Genomic DNA, 21,224 nt, shown 5'->3' on the forward strand with positions numbered 1-21,224 from the left:
CTATGATGATTCAAAGGAAGGATAAGAAAGTGTCCATATAAAGAATGCCAGTCACCTAGAGGGAAGGCCCTCAATACATAGTAATTGAATAAATGCATAAAAAATGTTTTAATTTTATGTCTATATTTTAAAAGATTCAAATGCATTCTTCATTTGGTATTATTGAAACCACATTTTAAAAAATAAATTAATTCTAAGTTATTTAATTTACAAAATAAATTAGTATATGAATTTGGATTGTAAAAGAATGAGGAATGGAAATAGTTGTGTGCTATATTGATGAATATAGAGTTCTTTGGATACCTCTTGAGACACTAATTAATAATGATGTTTTAGAGCATATTCTAAGGCGTAAAATTAAGTCCTTTGTGATATAATCTGCTAATGTATATGTCTCAATTAAAACTTTTAATAATTATTATATTTCTGAAAAAAGTTGACATTGAATGAAATTTGTATAGGCAATCTCCAGTCCTTTTCTTTTTTAGAGTTGTATTACAAAGTGATTTGGTTGCTTCAAGCTTAGAGTTAATTAAGCCACAAAATTCTTTTTGCTCACAGAGGAGCTACTTCAATGTTACTTTCAGTAGAACTTTTCTACTACTTTGTGCATACTTTGATTTATAGCATGAAGAAACACAATTCCAGTGTAACCTCTTACCTGACTCAGTAAAAAATAAGAGTACATTGCTCCCATGACTTAAATAAAAATAACTGTATAGAAAAGCATTTGACCCTGTTACTAAATAAAAATCAGTCTTGAGCAGGGTCTTTCAAATTTTGGGGCATGATCCACAGTAAGAATTTGCATCATGACCCACATATGCAAATACTGTATATGATGAAATAGCATATACTCTTAAGTTCACATACTATGCTTTATACACGCATACACACACACATAATATGCTATGTCTGATATTTTTTCTTTTATCTTTCTTTATTAAGGCAAATACCCCCACAGAGTGAATTCATGTCCATTGAATACTTTTCTATGAAATGCAGAAAGCATCACAATTTATAAGAAAAAAAATCGAATAGAAAATAAAGTGACCTTGATAGTGATACCAAAATAGACACTACCTGAGGACAGAATTTTGATCACGATACAACGCACATTAAGATAGTGAGGGGCTTGTGTATTGTTATTTACCAATAAATTTCTCACTAGAGTGTGTCTAGTGAGTTGTTAAATCCAGTCTGTAAATTTGTAAGATTAGGTTCCTTATTCATGTGAAAACATTGTAATACCATTTTCCACATTAGCATAACATTTAATTTCTTCTTAATGTTCATACTGTTATGCTTATAGTATTTCTTTTGTTGTAGTTCTTTCTTATGTTTCCTCCTTTGTACTTTTTATTGTCTTTGTTTTGATATCTGTGTTGTTTATATCTTGCATTTCTGTCAGACTTTCTGCTTTATCTTTTTTTCTCCTCTCTGGGTTCTTTTTTTAACCACATGATGGATCTTTCATTCCTCTCCTCTACTGTCCTCTCTTCCATCCCCTCCTTCATCCCCTCCCCATCCTCACCCTCCTTTCCTTCTCTTATGTATTTACTTCTCTTACTTTGTGTCCTTGTTTGCCTTAACCTTCTTAATGTGCTCAAAATCGTATCAAATTTATCTCTAATTTAGAAACTATATCTGGAAAACTCCTCAAATACTATTTAAGAGAAGTGTTTTGTGTTCCTATTGATGTTTAATTTATTAATATCCCATTGTCATTAGCTGAAAACAAAATTAATTTTATCTATTTTACTTTCAGCCTGATAGCATATGAAATATTAGGAGCATTTTAGACCCCCCAAAAAATTGTTAAAATCTTTATATAGTAAAAATAATTATTTAAACCATAAAGATTGATCTGATGCTAGTATTTCACTGAGTTCCAAATGCTTTTTAAAGCAGTGCTATTATTATATTTTTTTTACTTATAAAATGATTATTCCAAGGAAATCTTATTTAGTGACAAGAGAAAGTCACACAGGAAATTAAAAAAAACACATTTTTGAAAGAAGCATGGTTTATAAAATAAAGCAGAATAGTTATTCTCACAGTATAAAATTATTCAGTGATTTATTTCAGGGTTCATGATACATAGGTTAATTTACTTAGGGTAAACATAGTTATAGAGAAAGGATAAGTTATTAATGATATATAGAAAGTGATGTATGTAATTTAAAATGAAATGTCTTAAAATTTGAAAACATTTGCTATCTATCTATCTATCTATCTATCTGTCTGTCTGTCTGTCTGTCTGTCTGTCTATCTATTTATTTATTTTTTGAGACAGAGTCTTACTTTGTTGCCCAGGCTAGAGTGAGTGCCGTGCCGTGGCGTCAGCCAACATTTGCTTTTTAAAATTCATTTAAAATTTAAAGCTTTTCAATGGTGGTAAATGTATTTGAGCTGAAGAATTTTACCATATACCTTTATACTACTGTTTCTGAAATACTTATAAGAATGGGTTTTTAATATTTCCAGGGCATTATATAAGTCCAAATATTGATCTCTCATACCCCAATTGAAGGTTTTGGTTATTTATTGGAACATATTTGTCAGCTGTGCTTGATGTAGTTAGTGAGGGTCTCAAACTACAGATTTCATTGAATGGCATTATGAATAAAAACAATAAGCATTAAAGGCATTCTGCAGTCTTGATATGTCCCTCAATTACTGAAATAATACTGTTACTTTCATTTATGCTGTCTTTTTTTTTTTTTATCTCTGTGAAGTTTCTGTTGTTGAATTACCTGTGCTTGCCTGCTTGCCAGCCATAAAAATAGTGTTTGTAAGGAACAGCAGAAACTTTCAGTGAAGGTTGGAGTGATAATATCTGATGAGGAGTTAAAGTGGTATTCAATTTGTTTATAAATTTGTGGTTGCCTAGAAGTAACCTGTTTTTTTGCCAATACATAAACAAACAAACAAAAACAAAATAAAATGCCTTATTATAATTACTGGAAAACATTTCTGAAAAGTATTTTTTATGATACAGTATTTTCAGTGCTTTAACATGCCTTAACGAATCTGCTCTTTGTATCTATATAATAGAGTAAGTTAATGAAAGATATTCGTATTTTATTGTTGAAGAAACTGAGTTGCAAAGTTTTATTAGATTGTTTAAATAAAAATGGCTTATGTTGGTGATAGAGCTATCTAATAATAGTCTTTTTGCACCAGACTAAAGAAACATTTAGGCTTTAGGTGTAGGATAAGATATATTATGTGTCATTTTTAAGACTTCTATCAGTGGAGTACATATTCTTCTGCAGAACAGTACAGTTGAAACTGAAATTAGTGCTTTAAAATACACTGAGATTGTCCGAAAGTATTTATACTTGAATTACTTGAGAAAATAATTGAATGTTAGTCCCTATAAGAATTCAATGTAGATTCCTTCTGCCATCCTTTCATAGATTTTATTAATGGTAGTATTTGTTTTTATTTTGTGTTTGATAATTGTGATTATTTATTGAAAAAACGAGGCCTATATTTTACACAGTGTTCAGGGCCTTTACTATATACCCATCTTGAGGTCATTCTGGCTCTGTTAAAGAAGACTTGAAGGGAATGCTCAAGATAAACCAATGCTAAAATAAAATTTATGTAATTGTGAATGCATAATTGTAAGTTGCTTTTTTTGATGTGTCAAGGACAATTATATAATAATAATATTTGGTTTTCATAATATCATGGTTAGGTGGAAGTAAAAGCCGTCCCTGTTTCTCAGAAAAAAACATCTTTACAGCAAGAGCAAGTAAAGAAACCACAAAGGATTCCTGGCAGTCCTGCAGTAACAGCTGCATCTTCTAATACAGATATGACTTTTGGAGGGCTGGCATCACCAAAACTGGATGTTTCATATGAACCAATGATAGTGAAGGAGGCTCGATATATTGCCATAACTATGATGAAGGTACTTAATTTTACTTATCAGAAAAGTTTTATTTTCACGATTCATTTAGCAAACATTTCAGTGGTTCAAATGAAGACATAAAATTACAAGTCTAGAGAGCTGTTGATAGATGTTAACCTTGCATCTTTTAACATATTATTTTCCTTCAGTCTCCAGAAGGAATATAGCTCCATGACTCTTTAGCTCAGTGAGACTTCTGACCTCCAGAACTATAAGATAATAAATTTGTGTTGTTTGAAGGAACAGGGGGGAAAAATTATGTTACATTATTTCAGAGAAAAGATTTTCACTGATTTTTGACAGCCGTCTAGAGGGAATTAACAATTATAGATCAAGTTACTCTGATCAGAGATTGAGATCACTTAAAGCTAGACTTTAGTTCCTTCAAAAGTACTTGTCTATTTTCAGTTTATTATTACTGCTAGAACATAGCTCTTCAGGGTTTCCCTAGGCCCCCTTCAATTTTTGGGTACATCTCTTTGGGTTTCCTACTGCCTCAGGCTTTTAAAGCTCTCCAATGTTTTTAGACAGATTTTAAAAAATATTTTGTCTGGCTTTCTTAGTTATCTTCAGAGGCAGTGTTAGTCCAAATTATCCAGATGGTCATTATTTGAAGTTAAAGTTGGTAGTTTTGTCATTTTCACACAACAGAGGTGAGCCATTGAAGGCTTTTGAGTAGAGGAATGGAATGATTAGATTTGTGTGTTATAAAGGTCATGGTGGACTATGGACATGTACTTGGCAGATAGATGATTAAGAGTCATGATTTGGTTTCACTCTCTTTAGGAGACTATTGACTTAATCTGGTGAGATGTGCTGATCATCTGGACCAGTGAGTTGTCAATCAGAATAGATTCAAGAGATATTTAGGATGTAGAATCAATAGGACTTGGAGGCTAATGGGAGTAGGGTAAAGAGAAAAAAAGGTAGGAGGTAAAAGATGAAGTTCACATTTTGAGCTTGAGTAGTAAGATTGACAATGTAGGAGGAGGGGCAGGTTTTGATTGAGCAAGATAATAGATTCAGTTTTGGATGTGATGAGTCTTACATATCTTTGAAATATCCATGTGAAGATGTATGAAAGGAAGTTGGATGTGCAGATAGATCTAAAGTGATCATAGTCCGACCTCAAGAAAAGGATTTGAAAATCATTAGCCCTTAGATTATACTTACGAAGTAATGGGAATAGATAATATCTTCCATGGTGAACGAAGAGAAAATTTCTAGGACAGGATACTAAGAAACACAAATATTCATGACTCTCAAATTTTTGTCCACATCAGAATCATCTTGGAGTACTTATTTTAAAAAGGAGATTTTCCAAACAGCCAGAGATTAAGATTCATTGGGTCTGGGGAAAGGTTCAAGAATTTGCATTGAGGACAAATGTGCAGAATGATTCGGATTCAAAAACCTATGCTTTGAGAAACGTTGACTTATAGTATAGATAAGAGGAAGAGAAAATAAAAAGAAAGGAAAAGTTAAAAAAATAAACCATATTAGTAAGAATACTAGCCAAAGAGCTAAGTCATAGTATAAGAGAATAGCTGTGTGAGTACAGATAACTCTATCAAGATGTTTGGGTATACAAAGATCCAGAGGAAATGGCATCCTGAGCTTTGGAGTTTGAGCTTTAATATAGGGTGACTTAGGTGTTTGAGTACTGATTAGGAGACAATTGAGAGAAAGGAAACAAAGATACTCTGGTATTTAGAGCTCAGGTGGTAGGATTGACCTTAAATAGGAGGAGTAGCACTTATTTCATTCTACCAGGAGAGGGAAAAGAAAGTAATTAATACAGATGCTAGTAAATGTGTAGGTTTTGCAGCCAAAAAAATGGTTTAATATAGTAATTATATGTTTTAGATGGAGATGGGAGTGGTGAATCTTAGGGTCAAGATTTTGAAACAAAGGGAAAAAGTGAAATAGTCATTGTGGATATCGAAAGAGAAAACTGATCAGAAAAGATTTATCAGACATCCTTAAAGAATCAGTCAAAATTGAAGATCTTATGTCAGTAGCACTGTGAGTCATATGAACATGGATAAAGTAATTATTTGGATTGATACAGCATTGGAATTTTAAAAGATAGTTCAACAAAAGAACAGTGAAACAAAGAATTGAGCATATGGTGTTTAAAGATAGGATAGTGGTTTAGAGAGAAAGAAAGAAGAGGATTCAGGGAGAGAAAGTCAAAGGGATGAGAGGGAGAAATCATCTAAGAAGGAGTTGTTGAGGTAGAAAACTGAGCAGGCCATTTTAGTTTGATTTCAGAGATAGAACAATTATGAGTAATGTCACAGGTCTGTGACTTCTGGTGTGAATGAATCGCTGAAATGAAGTTGAATTTAAAGTTATTTCAGTTAAAGAAATCAAGAAACCAAAAAGCTGATGTTGTAGATGAACTGTCCATTGGCTATTAAAAAATTCCAAGCTAAATAGTTTTCTTAATTTCAACATATATCTAAGAGATTTTTAATTTCTGGTTTCTTTTTTTTTTTTTTTTTTTTGAGACAGAGTCTCACTTTGTTGCCCAGGCTAGAGTGAGTGCCGTGGCGTCAGCCTGGCTCACAGCAACCTCAATCTCCGGGACTCAGCGATCCTACTGCCTCAGCCTCCCGAGTAGCTGGGACTACAAGCATGCGCTACCATGCCCGGCTAATTTTTTTTTGTATATATATTTTTAGTTGGTCAATTAATTTATTTCTATTTTTGGTAGAGACGGGGTCTCGCTCAGGCTGGTTTCGAACTCCTGACCTTGAGCAATCCGCCCGTCTCGGCCTCCCAAAGTGCTAGGATTACAGGCGTGAGCCACCGCGCCCGGCCAAATTTCTGGTTTCTTTACCTCCCTAATCATTAAATTTCTTATGAACATACTTTAATTTGTGTAATTTCTTTTGAAAATCTAGTTACCACAACTGAATATTTTATTTCAAGAATGTTGTGTGGCTCAGGCTTAGAATAAGTATAGAATACCATTCCCAAACTATCTCTTTAAAATGTTAATTCATGCTCCAGGACAGGAAATTTTCTTATATCAACTATTCACAGATACTACATGCCTACCCAGTAGTGAGCCAAATATTGTAGAGTATGAAAAAGTGAGATATAGTCTCCTCTTTCATTATTAAATGTGATAATACATATTTGAGGGAAAGTGATGGAGTAGAAAACACATTTTACTAGGAGTCTGAAAACCTGGATTTTCCTGCTGTTAACACTTTTGAAGACTAAACTGAAATTGCATTTTTCTCCTCTGTAACTTTTGAGTACGTAAAGACAGCTATATAATTTCTAAAATCATTTTCACAAAAACAGAAAGGTTGGGAGGAATGAAGGATGCTTGGGAGTAAGTGTGCATCTCTTTACTGTGTAGAGGTTAAAGTGGATGAGTAGATCTTGACATGACTCCTGAAAGATAATGATTTCTTTAGTAACATTGCAGGCATAGGAAGTATTGGGAATAATGTGCCAAGTTTCATTTTTGTACCTACAGTCCATTTTTGTCTTTACATTTTGCCATGATTGTTTCAGATCTTTGTTATTTTTAGTAAAAAAGAGTTTGTTACAGGTACAATTGAAGCCTTATGTAAAGCTTTCCTCAGACCTACTCCTTAGAGGTAACCACTATCCTGAATGTAATGGTTATATTTTTATACTTTTACTAAATACAAATTTATCCATAAACAATATATTTACAATTATTTAGTATGTTTTCCAAAAGTTTATAAAATGGAAACACAATGTACATACAATTTTGCCAGTTTTTTGCTCAGCATTGTTTTTGAAGTTTAGCCTTGTAGCTGTGGTAGTTCATTCCTTTTAACTGCTTTAAAGTATTCTATTGGGTTACTCTTCCATAATGTGTCCATTCTCCCATTGATGGAAATTATAAACTATACTGAAATATTTTTGTATTTGTCTCCTTTTGTACATGAGCAAGAGTTTCTTTAAGATTTATATCTAGAGATGGAATTGCTAGATTGTAGGGCATGCATATCTTCAACTACATTAAATATTACCCAAACTTACACTCTCACAAGCAACATATGAAAGTAGCAGGTATGGCATATTCTCATCAGCACTTGTTCTTACCCACATGATTTGATATGATTTATTTTGTTATTTTAATTTATATTTCCTTGATTGCCAGTTTAGTTGAACAACTTTTCTACTGTTTATTGGCCTCTCAGATTTCTTCTTCTCTGAATTGTCTTTACCCTCTTTTCTTTTGTGTTTCTCTCTTTTTGTATTGATCAATATAGATTATGGGTACATATCCCTTTTGGGTTATATGAGTTAAAAATCCCCTTATCCCAGGTAGAGGCTTTACCCTGTCTTTATAGCATCTTTGTTTGGGGGAAATTTAAAATTTTAATATACACAAAAGGTGGGATTTTCTCTACTTTTTAAAAAAATTTTGTTTTTCTGTTTTGGATCTTTAACATACTTGGAATTTATTTTTGTGAATGGTCTGATACAGATAATCGAGTTTTTTTCTTTTTCTCCCATATGGATAACAAGTTGTTTCAGCACCATTTATTGAATATTTTATCACTCCATTAATTGAAAATGTTTCTAATGATTTTATAATTGTTATCGGTCTCTTTCTTAAAGGTTTATGAAAATTATTCATTTGAAGAATTGCGTTTTGCATCACCAACTCCTAAGAGGTAAGGATCATTTTCTCAAAGCGTAGCCAAAACGTGTTATCAACTGTTTGCAACTAAAATCATCCTACGATTCCAACTTCTTTTCCCTAAGTAATTATTTTATGCCATTTTTAAAGTTTCCAGTAGACATTTTCCACATAATGTATGGATTTTCCAGTAAAATGTATTTATATTCAACTTTAATGTTGCTAATAAGTTATATTACACTGCCATACTGGAGAAATTATTAGTATCTAAAAATTGGCTTGTTTAGGGTTGGTTAGTTTGTTTTTTGTTTGATATTTTGCTATTTTTAATTGAGATGCCAAGATAGCTGTTAGTTATTTAACTGGGAATACCAACTAAGCAACCAGAAATCCCAGTTTAAAACTCATGGAAAAAATTAATTTGGGAGTCATCCATTATAGAGGTGGTATTTAAAATTGAGGAATGGATGAATCAACTATAAAGTTGGCATAGAAAAGTGAAGATTTGGACCCAAATGCTGGGGCATTCCATACGTTAAAGGGTAGTCAGAAAAAGTAGAGCCAACAAAACTCTCAGAATGGCCAGTGAGATAAGAGAAGAGCCACAAGAATGTCACAGAAGCAAAAAGAAGGAAGTATTTTAAGAAGTAAGAGTTGTCAGCTACCAAACACTACTGAGATTTCTGAGGACTAAGAAATGACCATTGAATTTGGGAACATTGTGGTCATTTGTGACTTTAACATCAGCAATTGTAATGAAGTGTTAGAAACAAAAGTCTAGTAAGGATAAATTGTGGAAGAGAAGTAAAAATGAGAAAAGGGAGAGGATGGTTGCAGACAATTTTTAGATACCTTTTGATATAAATGGGAGAAGAGATATGAGACCCTATTAGAGAGTGCTGTAATATCAAGGGAAGTTGTGTGTTAAGATGAGAAATTCTAAAGTTTGTTTGTATGCTAATGGACATGATCCAGTAAAGTGGAAGAAATTGATATGCATGAGAGAGAACAAGGTAATTGCAGCAAAAAGTTTTGAGGGAGTGAAATTCACAGCACAAGGGGAGGGGCTTGCTTTGGATGAAATCCAGGATATTTCTTCCATTGTAGCAGGGGAAAGTACGTTTATTAATTTGGTTGCAACTTTGAGATTGCTTGTTTTTTCGCTGAAGAAAGAGAGAGGGGAGGTCATGATCAGCTGAAAGTAAGAAAGAGGGAGATGGAAGTTTGAAGTAAGAAAGAAATAAAGTTCAATCATTGAAGAATAGGAAAACATACTATGGAAGGGCAGTAGGATTGCCAAGCAGTATGATAATACAAACAGAAATCAAATGTTTGCTAAACTGTCATAATGATGTTGGCTATTTAACCAAAAGTAAAATTTCCAATATCCATCTTATTTCTTTTCAGACCCAGTGAGAATATGCTGATCCGTGTCAATAATGATGGCACTTATTGTGCAAATTGGACTCCAGGGGCTATTGGACTCTACACTATTCATGTTACTATTGATGGCATTGAAATAGGTATTTTTTCTTTAAGTTATGAGTGAGTTACTGCAAAACTAGAATCAAAGTCATCTTTCTGCTTTCTGATTTAGTTTTGCTCTTTTCGCTTTGTTGCCCAGGCTAGAGTGAGTGCTGTGGCGTCAGCCTCACTCACAGCAACCTCAATCTCCTGGGCTCAAGCAATCCTACTGTCTCAGCCTCCCTAGTTTTGCTGTTCTAACTTGTGTCAAATGTGTGGACAGGTTTCATAACTTCATAATCAGTACTTAATTAGTACATTCCTAAAGTCTTAACATTTTGTAATAATTCATAATGTCTGCTCAGGCTTTGTAGCCTGCATGACTCCTTCCCTCCTTTCCCTGATGTGACTTTCAGGTGTGATCTCCTTCATTCTGCTGTATTACCCTGTACATACCTTTTCTCCCCCTGTGGTATGCCTGTCTGCCTTTGCTGGCCGTGAGCATGGATTTCATTTATGTTTGGAAATTCCAGTGTAGCTCAGTCACTGACACACATGGCTGGCTGCTCAGTAAATATTGGTGAATTGAATGAATTTTCTTTATCTACCATTGTTTTAGTCAAGGTTCTCCAGAGAGACAAAACCAGTAGGATTTATATTCAGTCATGTGCCTTATACAGTGTTTTAGTCAACTACAAATGGTGGTCCCATAAGATTATAATAATCATATTTTTACTGTCCTTTTTCTATACTTAGATATGTACAGATATGCAAATACTTATCATTGTGTTATAGCTGCATACAGGATTCAGTACAGTATGATATACAGGTTTATAGGCTAGGAGCAATAGGCTGTACCATATAGCTTTGAGGTATAGTAGGCTATACCATGTAGTTTTGTGTAAGTACAGTCTATGATGTTCTTCACACAATGATGAATGGTCTAATGACACATTTTTTAGAACATATCCCCATCGTTAAGCAATACACGACTTTATAGATATATGAATTTATTAGGGGAATTGGCTCATGCAATTATGGAGGCTGAGAAGTCCCAAAAAGGCCATCTCTAAGCTGAAGACCCTGAAATACTGGTAGCATGACTCAGTCTGAGTCTGAAGATCTCAGAACCAGGGAAACAGATGGTATAGCTCAGTCCAAGCCCAATGACCTGAGAATTCATGGTGTTGCTAGTGTAAGGCCTGGAGTCTAAAGCCTGAGGAGTATGGAGTTCTAACTCTAAGGACAGGAGAGGAAGAGTATATGTATCCCAGGTCCAGGTGCTAGACATATTTGCTTTTCCTGTGTGTATGCTCTCGCTGGCCCTCGGCCAATTGGATAGTGCCCATCCACATTAAGGGCAGATCTTCTCTACCTAGTCCACTTAGACTCACATGCAGACTCCTTTAGAAGAGTTCTCACAGACCCAGAAATAATGCTTTACCAGGTTTCTGGGTATTCCTTAATCCAGTTAAGTTAACACCTACAATTAATCATCACAACTATTAACTTTGAAGAACATATTACTTTTCCTTTGGGCATTGACATTTTTCTTTTATTTTAAACTATCTGTATCATAGGATAACAGTAGAATGAGAAAACTGTAGTGTTGATCAATGCAAATTTCTTTTAGCAGTATTTTTCCTGATGTTTCTCAAGAAAAAAGGTTCCCATGATCAGATTTTGAAAACTTGGTATAGGTTGAGTACCCCTTATCTGAAATGCTTGGGACCAGAAGTGTTTTAGATTTCAGAATTTTTGGAATTTTAGAATATTTGTATTATACTTACCAGTTAAACATCCTTAATCTGAAAATCCAAAATTTGAAATACTGCAATGAGCATTTTTTTGAGCATCATGTCGGTGCTCAAAAATTTTTGAATTTTGGAGGATTTTGGAATTTCAGATTAGAAATGCTCAACTTTTATATTATTGTCTCACTTGAGACAGTCATACAGTCAACATCAATATATTAGGGATTCTGAGAAGTTCTAAAATTAATAATCTTTGTTTAATCTTTATCATAGAATCTCTTGTGTGGGGGGAAAGAGAGAAAGGGAGGGTAGAGATAGAAGCAATACTGATTAATATTTCAGCAAAACACCCTTTGGGAAACCCTGCTTTAAGTAGTTTTACTTTTTTTTTCCTTGCAGTGGAGGCAAAAAGGTCCTTTACATTGATGTAACTTACATGCTTATACATTAATGTAACTGTGTAAAATCAGATCATCTGTACATTCCAGAGAACATTTGTCCATATCATTTGCTGTACTCTTATTTCAGCATATCCATAAAGCCTTTAAGTTCAGCAAACATTTTTTAGTCCTGAGCATAACATTGTTATAGATAAGACACTTCCTTTATTAACAGTTTCTGAGAATTGCCACAAAAGAACAGGCAAACAAAAATCATATGAAGTACAGTATAAGTAATGACACACAAGAGATACAAATTATAGTAGGGATTCAAAAGTGGAGGTAAGAATGACATTGTAAAGGAGATTTTTTTCCTCTCTAAAAATACTGGTAAAATTCCGTTAGGTAAACAGTTTTTTAATCATCTTATCTGATAGTGGGATGAAGGAAAATGATACAAAGTAGATAAGAAAATCTACTTGTATTTGTTTTTGTAAGGAAGCTAAAGAAAAAGAGTCATGTTTACTTAGAATCATCCATTTTCACCCCTATTTAGCTTCCCTTCCCTACTTAGCTTCCCTTCTCTTCTTCCTAACTCAGCTTTCTCAGAAACTGTCAGTGGGCTGGGATATTGTTTGGCCATAGACAAGGATGATAATTATTCATTAATATAATGATGATAATAATAGCTAACATTTATTGAACACTTAATATATGTTCAACATTGTTCTACACATAGGTTATTTTTTTTAAATCATTTAATTCTCACAGCAGTTCATTGAGGGTAGGGGCTATTATTGTTTCCATTTTACAGAAGAAAAAAATTGAGGCCTAGAAAGTTAAGACAGATGTGGGAGCTCCTAAGCAGTCTAACCTGAGAACATCAGCTTTTAACAACTGTGCCGTGCTACCTATCAGTCATAGAGATGACTAATATAGAGGTTGAGTGGTATTCTAATATTTCAGATAACATTTAAGCACATAGAATTTCTTTTTTTTATTATTTTGAATTTTTTCAATGTTATTTCTTATATTCTAAAGAATAGGAGCCTCTTTTTTTCCTTGAAACCCTGAGAAACCCCTTTAGAATCTCAGAACCATTTTTCAATTAGTTCTCTTCTTTAGCCTGTTAGTTATCAATCACCTTAAAAGGATAGAATTCAGATATTTGTTTTGTTTAAAACAGTTCTGTGAGTGTTTATAATGTTAGGTTTAAGGATACTTCCTCTCTTCTCAATGTTATAGTTCCCTTCTTTTTCTGACAGATGCTGGCCTAGAAGTAAAAGTAAAAGACCCACCTAAAGGGATGATACCACCTGGAACTCAACTGGTCAAACCAAAGACTGAACCTCAACCAAATAAGGTTAGAGTAAAAAGGAATCAGAACTTGAATTGGTCAAAGATTTTTAAACTTTTTTCATTGATGCTTCCAAATGTCAATCAAACATCTAATATTTTACTTGATTTCCAAATTTGAATTCCAGATATCCCTAAATAAATTTGGAGAGTAGGTCATAATAATTTTAATATTTCTAAATTTAGAACCTGTACTTTTTGGCTTCTTTGTGTAATGCTGCAGTAATTTGTAGACATTGTATTCTTTTATTGCAAGTTTTCAGTTAACAAAAGTCTACTAAAATTAAGTGTCAAGTTTACAAGGTGAAAATATTTGTGCTGTTAAGAGAAAAATTAATTTCTAAAATCTAAAGTGTAAGTACAGGCATTTTGGCAAACTGCTTGTTAAAAAGGAAGTATTGGTGATGGAATTTATATTATATTTTTCTATAAGAAATAAAAGGCTTTTATCCTCTTTAACATATGTATTCAAAAGGAAGGACATTAGGAAGGACATTATATTTATATATAATAATTTCCTAAGTTTTTTCCAGTAATATATATTTCTATTATTGTTGTAAATAAACCACTTTTATTTGCAGAGGGAAACCCACTACAAATAATTCGGGGATCCAAATGCAGAACTGTCCCAAAAAAAGAAAAAAAATAAATTAAAAAAAAAAAAAAATTCGGGGGGCTTTCTCAAATTATGGTATTTTCAAATCTGTTTAATTTTATCTCTTGGTACTTATAAGATTTCTATTCAATATTTTTCCTCTCTCACTCTCTATCTTTGCCTTTCTCAGGTTCGAAAATTTGTGGCCAAGGACAGTGCAGGGCTCCGTATCCGGAGCCACCCTTCCCTCCAGAGTGAGCAGATAGGCATAGTGAAAGTCAATGGAACTATCACTTTTATTGATGAGGTAACTTATAAAGAAACTCGTAACAAATTTTGGACAAAAAGTTTTTGCATTGTTTATACAATAATATGGTTACTAAGTTTTCTGTTGGCATATGTTGTAAGCTGTTTAGGAAATATTTTAAAAATTGTTTTGCAGAAGTGATTATTGAGTTTCAAATATTTCATTTCATTTTCTTTAGCAATAGAAAAATAACTAAAATTATATTTTGAACATAAAAAGTACAGTGTTAAACATAATATTCACATAATAGTTTACATAAGTATTCACTGAAAATGGATAGGGTTTCATGAATTTTGAAAATGTTTGTTTTTAAATGTGTTTCTTGTTTTGCTTTAACTTTGGATAATACATTTTTCTATTAATACAAACAATTAATTTCTGATTATGAAACTCTAGATATAAGGGGGAGGAAGACTTATGTTCTTTTGGGAAACATCTGAATTTACTGTTTAAACTATTTATCTTAAAGTGTGATTTCCTTGTGCTTTTACTCCAAAGTAAAATTGTTACTACAATCTCACCATATAAATTATCATATTGCTTTGTCATTCCTTGCTGCTTTTTTCCATAGAGATTCTCTTAAACTTCTGCAAAAGCAGATATTTAATCTCCATATCCGCCATTATTTGCCTGCTTTGCAGCTTTTCATACCTTGCTAGCCTCATAGTAGTTACAAGAGGGCCTGGCTTGTTTCTGTTGCCTTTTCCCAATAGATCCACAATGATGATGGTGTGTGGCTGAGACTGAATGATGAGACAATAAAGAAGTATGTTCCTAACATGAATGGTTACACCGAAGCATGGTGCCTCTCTTTTAATCAGCATCTTGGCAAGAGTCTTCTGGTCCCTGTTGACGTAAGTAAAAGGTGGTTTTAAAAAGCATTATACGTACACTCTGTCCTCATTACAGGGCTTTCTTTAATTAAGGCTTTTCAGTTCTGAGGTAACCCACAACTAAATAACTTTTACTTTATAAGAGCTTAAATTCAAAAGGGCTTCTATGTAATGAAAGTGGAGTTTGGCAAGGTTAAGGCCCTTAATGCTTATTATGATTCATGACAGGTAGGAAGTAGCAAATTTAAGACTAGGCTTGTTGAATTTCTCTCAGAAAGATAAAGAATGAGAGTGGTTGCATTTTTCCCCCTTTCTTATTCGTACTACTGCTTGGAATGAATTCCAAACTAAAATTTATGAACTCGGAATTATACATTCAGAAACATGTATAAATGTAGTTATGTTTGCATTTTGTAATTAGTTTTGTGTGTTTTATCTAAATTTGAATTTTTTTCTTTCTTGGCTTATAATATTATTATGTTAATGTAATAAGATGGATTTTTAGACATGTGATGCTGTATAGTACTCTAGTTGAAGTTAAATTCTAATCTTTAAGAGAATTCATTGTACTTCTTTGATAAATGTAGTAGAATAGTTAGAGCCAGTGTTCACAAGATTGCTGTATCATGAAATAAAATAACGAACACCTTGTTTTATAATTTTATCAGAAAAGTGTGCTTTTTCTCCCCTTTCATTACCATCAAGTGTTTGTGCTCCTTATGACAGTGCTAATAAATAGCACTGGTAAAATTTTATTGAAAAATAAACTTTAGTATTTTTAAAAGTTGAATTTCTTAAAAATCGATGCATAAAGTTAGCTTATTATATCAAACCATTCAATGCATTGTGTTTGTTTTTCTTCTTCATAGTCCATAATAAAGTTCTCCAAAGCAGTAGTTTTTATAAGATGATTCTTTGGGGAAGAAAATATTGGAACTTCTATTTATATTTGTTGATCTCATTCTTCTTTATATTCTTTTGTGTATGTTTTATAATAGCATGGTAGAGATGATATATATATATATATATGTATATGGAAAGGAGAGGGAGAAGTTATATGATCAAGAAAATTTGGAGAGTGTTGGCCTGCTTTACTAGATTAAGCTGAACAATGACATATCTGTAATTAAAATATTATACTTTAAATTAAAAAATCAGATCTTCTTAAATTTTCTTCAGATTTGTGTCTTCAGTTAAAAATAAAATGGATTTTGACCCTCTGGAAAAGAAATAATAATTCTTCATCATCTGTGGCTAAACAGTTGGCCCCTGATAATTTGAAACCATTTTCCATTATAGTAACCAGATATTCCTCAGGATTGTAAAAATAAGTGTATTTTAAATGAGATATTAATAACTATAACAACTATTTTATACAGCTTTTTTGACCAATTTAGACTTTTGTGTATTTTATTTAAGAAAATTTCTTTAAGTCCATAATAAAATATTATACTAGATTATATTACGTTTTCTACCTTCCCCACTCCAAAATTTATTCTTCCTTATTCCTTTGCTTACTCATTTGGGGAGATAGTTTTGGAAGAGGAAGATAATCACACAGAGAAAGCAAGAGAATAAACAGAAGTAGAAAGGAAGAGCAAGATGTGCTGTCTGTTGAAGTTCTAAAGCCCATGGTTTCATTTCGGAGCATTGGTATTCTGTCATTTTATGTTTCTGACCCCATCCAAGAGATAATTTGTAATAGACAGTCTCCTTAAGGTCAGGGAGAGAAGAGTAATGACAAAGATAAGGGGAGAGTAAGGTGCAGAATGAACCATACCAATACTTGTTGATGGTTTTCACTGGAATATGAGTGAGGAGGATTCTTATTTGAAAAATTTAGATGGAGGATATTAATGATAGAAAGTAAAATGAAGTAGCTTTTGGTATTTTCTAGCTTTTCCCTGTGTTGATCTATGTTTTAATGTAAGTAGCTCAGAGTGTCTGGTATCATTAGGAAGGCTGAGGTTGTTCTGGTTTCTTTATTTTAAGGGTCATAACAACTTGAGATTTTTATAAGTTAAAGGAAAGATACCAGTAAAAAAGGGAGAAATTAAAGATGTAGATGACAAAGCTGAAGACTGAAAAAAGGAGAAAGAGAAAATGGAATTAAGGGCACATCCGGAGAGGTCCTTTCTGTTATATAAAGGGGGAGGATATGCATGACAGTAGTTATTATAAGATTTGAGGGAGGGAAGGAAGAGGTTGAAAGAGACAGCAGTTTCCTTAAAATATAAGAAAGGAAAGCCATCAGTAGAGAATAAAAAGAATGAGTTAAGTTAGAGAGTTTAGAAATGTAGGGAAGATTTGGAATAATGTTTGAGAGAAATAGGAGAGAGGTCTGACTCTGAGCCAAGAAAGCAGATTATATTAACAGTACTGTTTGGAATATTCTGAGCTGCTATGACAGAAAGCAGTTAAGATCCTTAACTTTGGGACTTTGGGCTCAGACCTAAGTTTGTAATGTGAAAGGACAAATGGAGGATACAGGGGACTTAGAGGATTTAATAAAACCCTAGAACAATATAGTTAAAGAGCTGGAAGAATTTAGGCAATTTGTAGGTAAAGTAGAATATTTGTATTTGATTTCATAGATGGAGCAGTTTAATAAATGAGGTGGTCCATTGTGTTGCCATAGAAGGTAGCTAAATTGCAGTGCAAGTGAAAGTCGTTGGAATTGCCTAAGTCTGGGAACTAAGAGACTAGGCAATTGGAAAATCATCCCCATGGACATGAAGACACACACATGATGGCAAAACTGTGATCCGTAAGGTTAAAGATGAAAGCAATTGTGATTACCATTGGAGGAAAGGTCCTAACTGACACAATTTAAAGTTGTGGGAGGGATGGCAATAGTTTGATGTTGGTTCAGGAAGAAGCATAGGGCAGTTTTAGTGTAAAATGAGAGGGCAGGTTTATATTTTGGGTGGTGATCAAAGATGACAGAGAGGGTACAGTATGGCAAAATTAACTGGCCTAAAGCTACAAACCGATCTGGTATTAAGTTACTCCAATGCAGGTGTTAGCTAAGAACCCACAGAGAGTCAGAGGCCATGCATAGGCAGGAACAGGCTTAGTTTTCCAAGGTTTATTTCTATAGGGACTAGGGCTGGCCCCTTACACAGTAAGTTTTTGAGCATCTTACTGTACAGGGTTAACTCTGATAGGGCATAAAGGGAATAATGATTCCATCTCATCCCTCAGGGAAAGTCCAGCTAAATAATTGCATTTTGCTACCTCTTCCTTTACATCTCTTAGTACATTTACTGCTAGAAAAACATTTTCCATCTATTCTTCCTTCTTACTTCAGTCCATCTGTGAATAAGCCAACTATAATCATGGCTTGTAATTGTAAAACACTACTCAAAAAAATGAAAGGTGAGAGATTTGGAATAAAATTAGAAATAATCAAAGACCAGTGCCACTAACTTAAAAAGATGCAGAAGTGCCAAAAAGTTGCCTGTAGCAGTCTTTACATCTACCTCTTAAGTCTTTTGTAGTTACAACAATTTTGTATTCACATCAGTGTGGGTACTTTACTTGGATCTGGACTCAACCAAACTGTACTTGGGAGTAGGGGCAGAGATTGGAAATTTGAACACTGTCTTAATATTTGGTGAACTATTAAAAAACTAAGATCACCGTAAAGAACCCAATTTAAAATAACTTTTAAAGTGATTTTATTATACCATCTTGTCTAGTTACTAATATTTTAAAATTCTTGTGTTCGTTGTAGATATGTACTTTTGCTGAATTTTGGCCTGCCTAACAGTACTATTTAAATACCATTTCTTTACTAAGAAATATTGATGTCCTAACTTAGTTCAAATGTGACTTTGTTTTTGTACTTTGGTAATGCTCTAATTTAATGCTTAAATAGTATTAGACGTTTATATTTTGACTGTATAGTTTCAAAAATAATTAAATCAGTAGGAAAAATGGGGCTAAATAGTCAAAGAATGTAGATGCTTTGTGAGGCATTCATTATCTATTATATAGAATTTTTTGCACTTTTTACAACATACTTTTCAATTTTACAACTTAGAGTCTTTGTTTTTCATTTATCTATAATGCTTTTGCTTCTGTTTTTTTCTAATCTTTTTCTACTTGGCCAGACTCAGAAATTTCTGTTGGTGATTTTCGTCTTTGCACTTCAATAATGCTGTGGTCATTAGTTCATTTATTGCTTATTCAATAAATATTTGAGTTCTCGCTGTGTGCGAAATACTAAGCTGCACAGTAGGTATTAGGTAGAGGGGCAAAGGGGAAGGGTACACAATAAATAAGATGAGGTGCAGTTCTTGCTCTTGGGGTAGTCACTATATAACGTGGTAGACATACCATATTCAAATAATTAAGTTGCATTGTGATAAATTGTGGAATGGCTTTGCTTAGAAGGTGACATTTGAAAATTTGCCAGGAAAAAGTGAAGGAATTTCTAGACAGAGAATCAAAAGTCCAAAGTTATAGGGGCATGCTGTATATATGAACTGATGAATAGCCAATATGGGTGAAGCAAAGGATTGGGGGTGGAAAGCAGGTATGTCCTGGGAAAATTAGGTCTCCTTCTTCCTTTTCAGGTAGCACTCAGTCTGCAGCAATAGAAAGGCTTGCTTCCTTCTATCTGTAATATTTAGTTTGTTTTTCTTGCCTTCAGCCTATTTATATTTATATACCTCTTATTTCTGTTGTTAAGCTCCTTAAGGGTAAGGACTCATTAAGGATTCCTTCTTACTCAGATTTGTTTCTTCCAAAGTGTTAAATACTATACTTTGCTTGTAGTAGGCTTTCAGCATTTGTTGATGCTTAATTTTATTTACTTACTTACTTATTTATTTATTTTTGAGACAGAGTCTCACTTTGTTGCCCAAGCTAGAGTGAGTGCTGTGGCATCAGCCTAGCTTACAGCAACCTGAAACTCCTGGGCTCAAGCAATCCTCCTGCCTCAGCCTCCCAAGTAGCTGGGACTACAGTCATGCGCCACCATGCCCGGCTAAGTTTTTCTATATATATTAGTTGGCCAATTAATTTCTTTCTATTTATAGTAGAGACGGTATCTCACTCTTGCTCAGGCTGGTTTCGAACTTCTGACCTTGAGCAATCCACCCAGCTCAGCCTCCCAGAGAGCTAGGATTACAGGCGTGAGCCGCCTTGCCCAGCCTGATGCTTAATTTTAGTTCTTTGCATTTAGTATGATCATGCTGCTTAAATTAATTCCTAATACATATATACTCCTTACCTTAATTGTTTCATTTAATTCTCAGTGTGACCCTGTGATGTTAAGTATATTTATCGTTTTTCTAAGGAGGAAAGATAGCCACTCACCCAAGATCACAAGGAAAAAGTATTGGAGCTGATGCTGGATCCCTAGTTGATATGATTCTAAAGTTTAGTGTGCTTTAATGTAGTGGAGAGATAAGGATAAATACAGTTATAAAAGGGTGATGTGAATATATATAAAAATCACATTACTTTGCCTATAACTGCCAAATTAAGTAAATATGAATACTTATAACCTTAATGGTTGAAAGAGGATGAATACCATGATATGCTTTGAAGGTGACAGGAATCAATCTGACATACCTAGAGAATGTTGATTTTTAAATTAAAATTCTAAAGATTTGGAAACTACAAAATATAAGCTAGTAAAATGTTTCACACGTAAAAGAAAATATAAGTTAAAAAAGGGATGAATCTGTCATGCACATGATGTGGGAGACATTTGCCTGTCTAGAATCAAGAGCTTAATATTTTAGAAACCAAATTTACTTCTATGGTAGGAAATGTTATTGATAACTTACACATGCAATTCCTGGGGTACTTTGTCAAAAATAAGATTGTTCAGCATTGTGAGACAAGTTGAGTGGAAGAGAAAGTTTATATCAAAGAAAGTAGGTGTTAAAACAATAGAACTATTCTAAGATGGCTTTATAATAAGTAACCATATAATTTAATTCTTACAGAAGCAACTTGG

At 33.4% G+C, this 21,224-nt stretch overlaps 1 protein-coding gene across 12 annotated transcripts in view; it reads left to right on the plus strand.

Moving 5' to 3' along the window:
• The window catches only part of MYCBP2 (MYC binding protein 2), a 261,302-nt gene that overhangs the window by 162,427 nt on the left and 77,651 nt on the right, over positions 1-21,224 (plus strand). For all 12 annotated transcript variants that reach the window (XM_076009352.1, XM_076009354.1, XM_076009358.1 and 9 more), the window contains 6 exons: positions 3,707-3,922; positions 8,540-8,595; positions 9,969-10,084; positions 13,425-13,522; positions 14,301-14,417; positions 15,131-15,271. In XM_076009352.1, coding sequence (XP_075865467.1) covers positions 3,707-3,922; positions 8,540-8,595; positions 9,969-10,084; positions 13,425-13,522; positions 14,301-14,417; positions 15,131-15,271 — 744 coding nt within the window. The remainder of the gene's footprint in view (positions 1-3,706; positions 3,923-8,539; positions 8,596-9,968; positions 10,085-13,424; positions 13,523-14,300; positions 14,418-15,130; positions 15,272-21,224) is intronic.

Source organism: Microcebus murinus, chromosome 13 (assembly GCF_040939455.1).
Source record: "Microcebus murinus isolate Inina chromosome 13, M.murinus_Inina_mat1.0, whole genome shotgun sequence".
In the NCBI taxonomy this organism is placed as follows: domain Eukaryota; kingdom Metazoa; phylum Chordata; class Mammalia; order Primates; family Cheirogaleidae; genus Microcebus; species Microcebus murinus.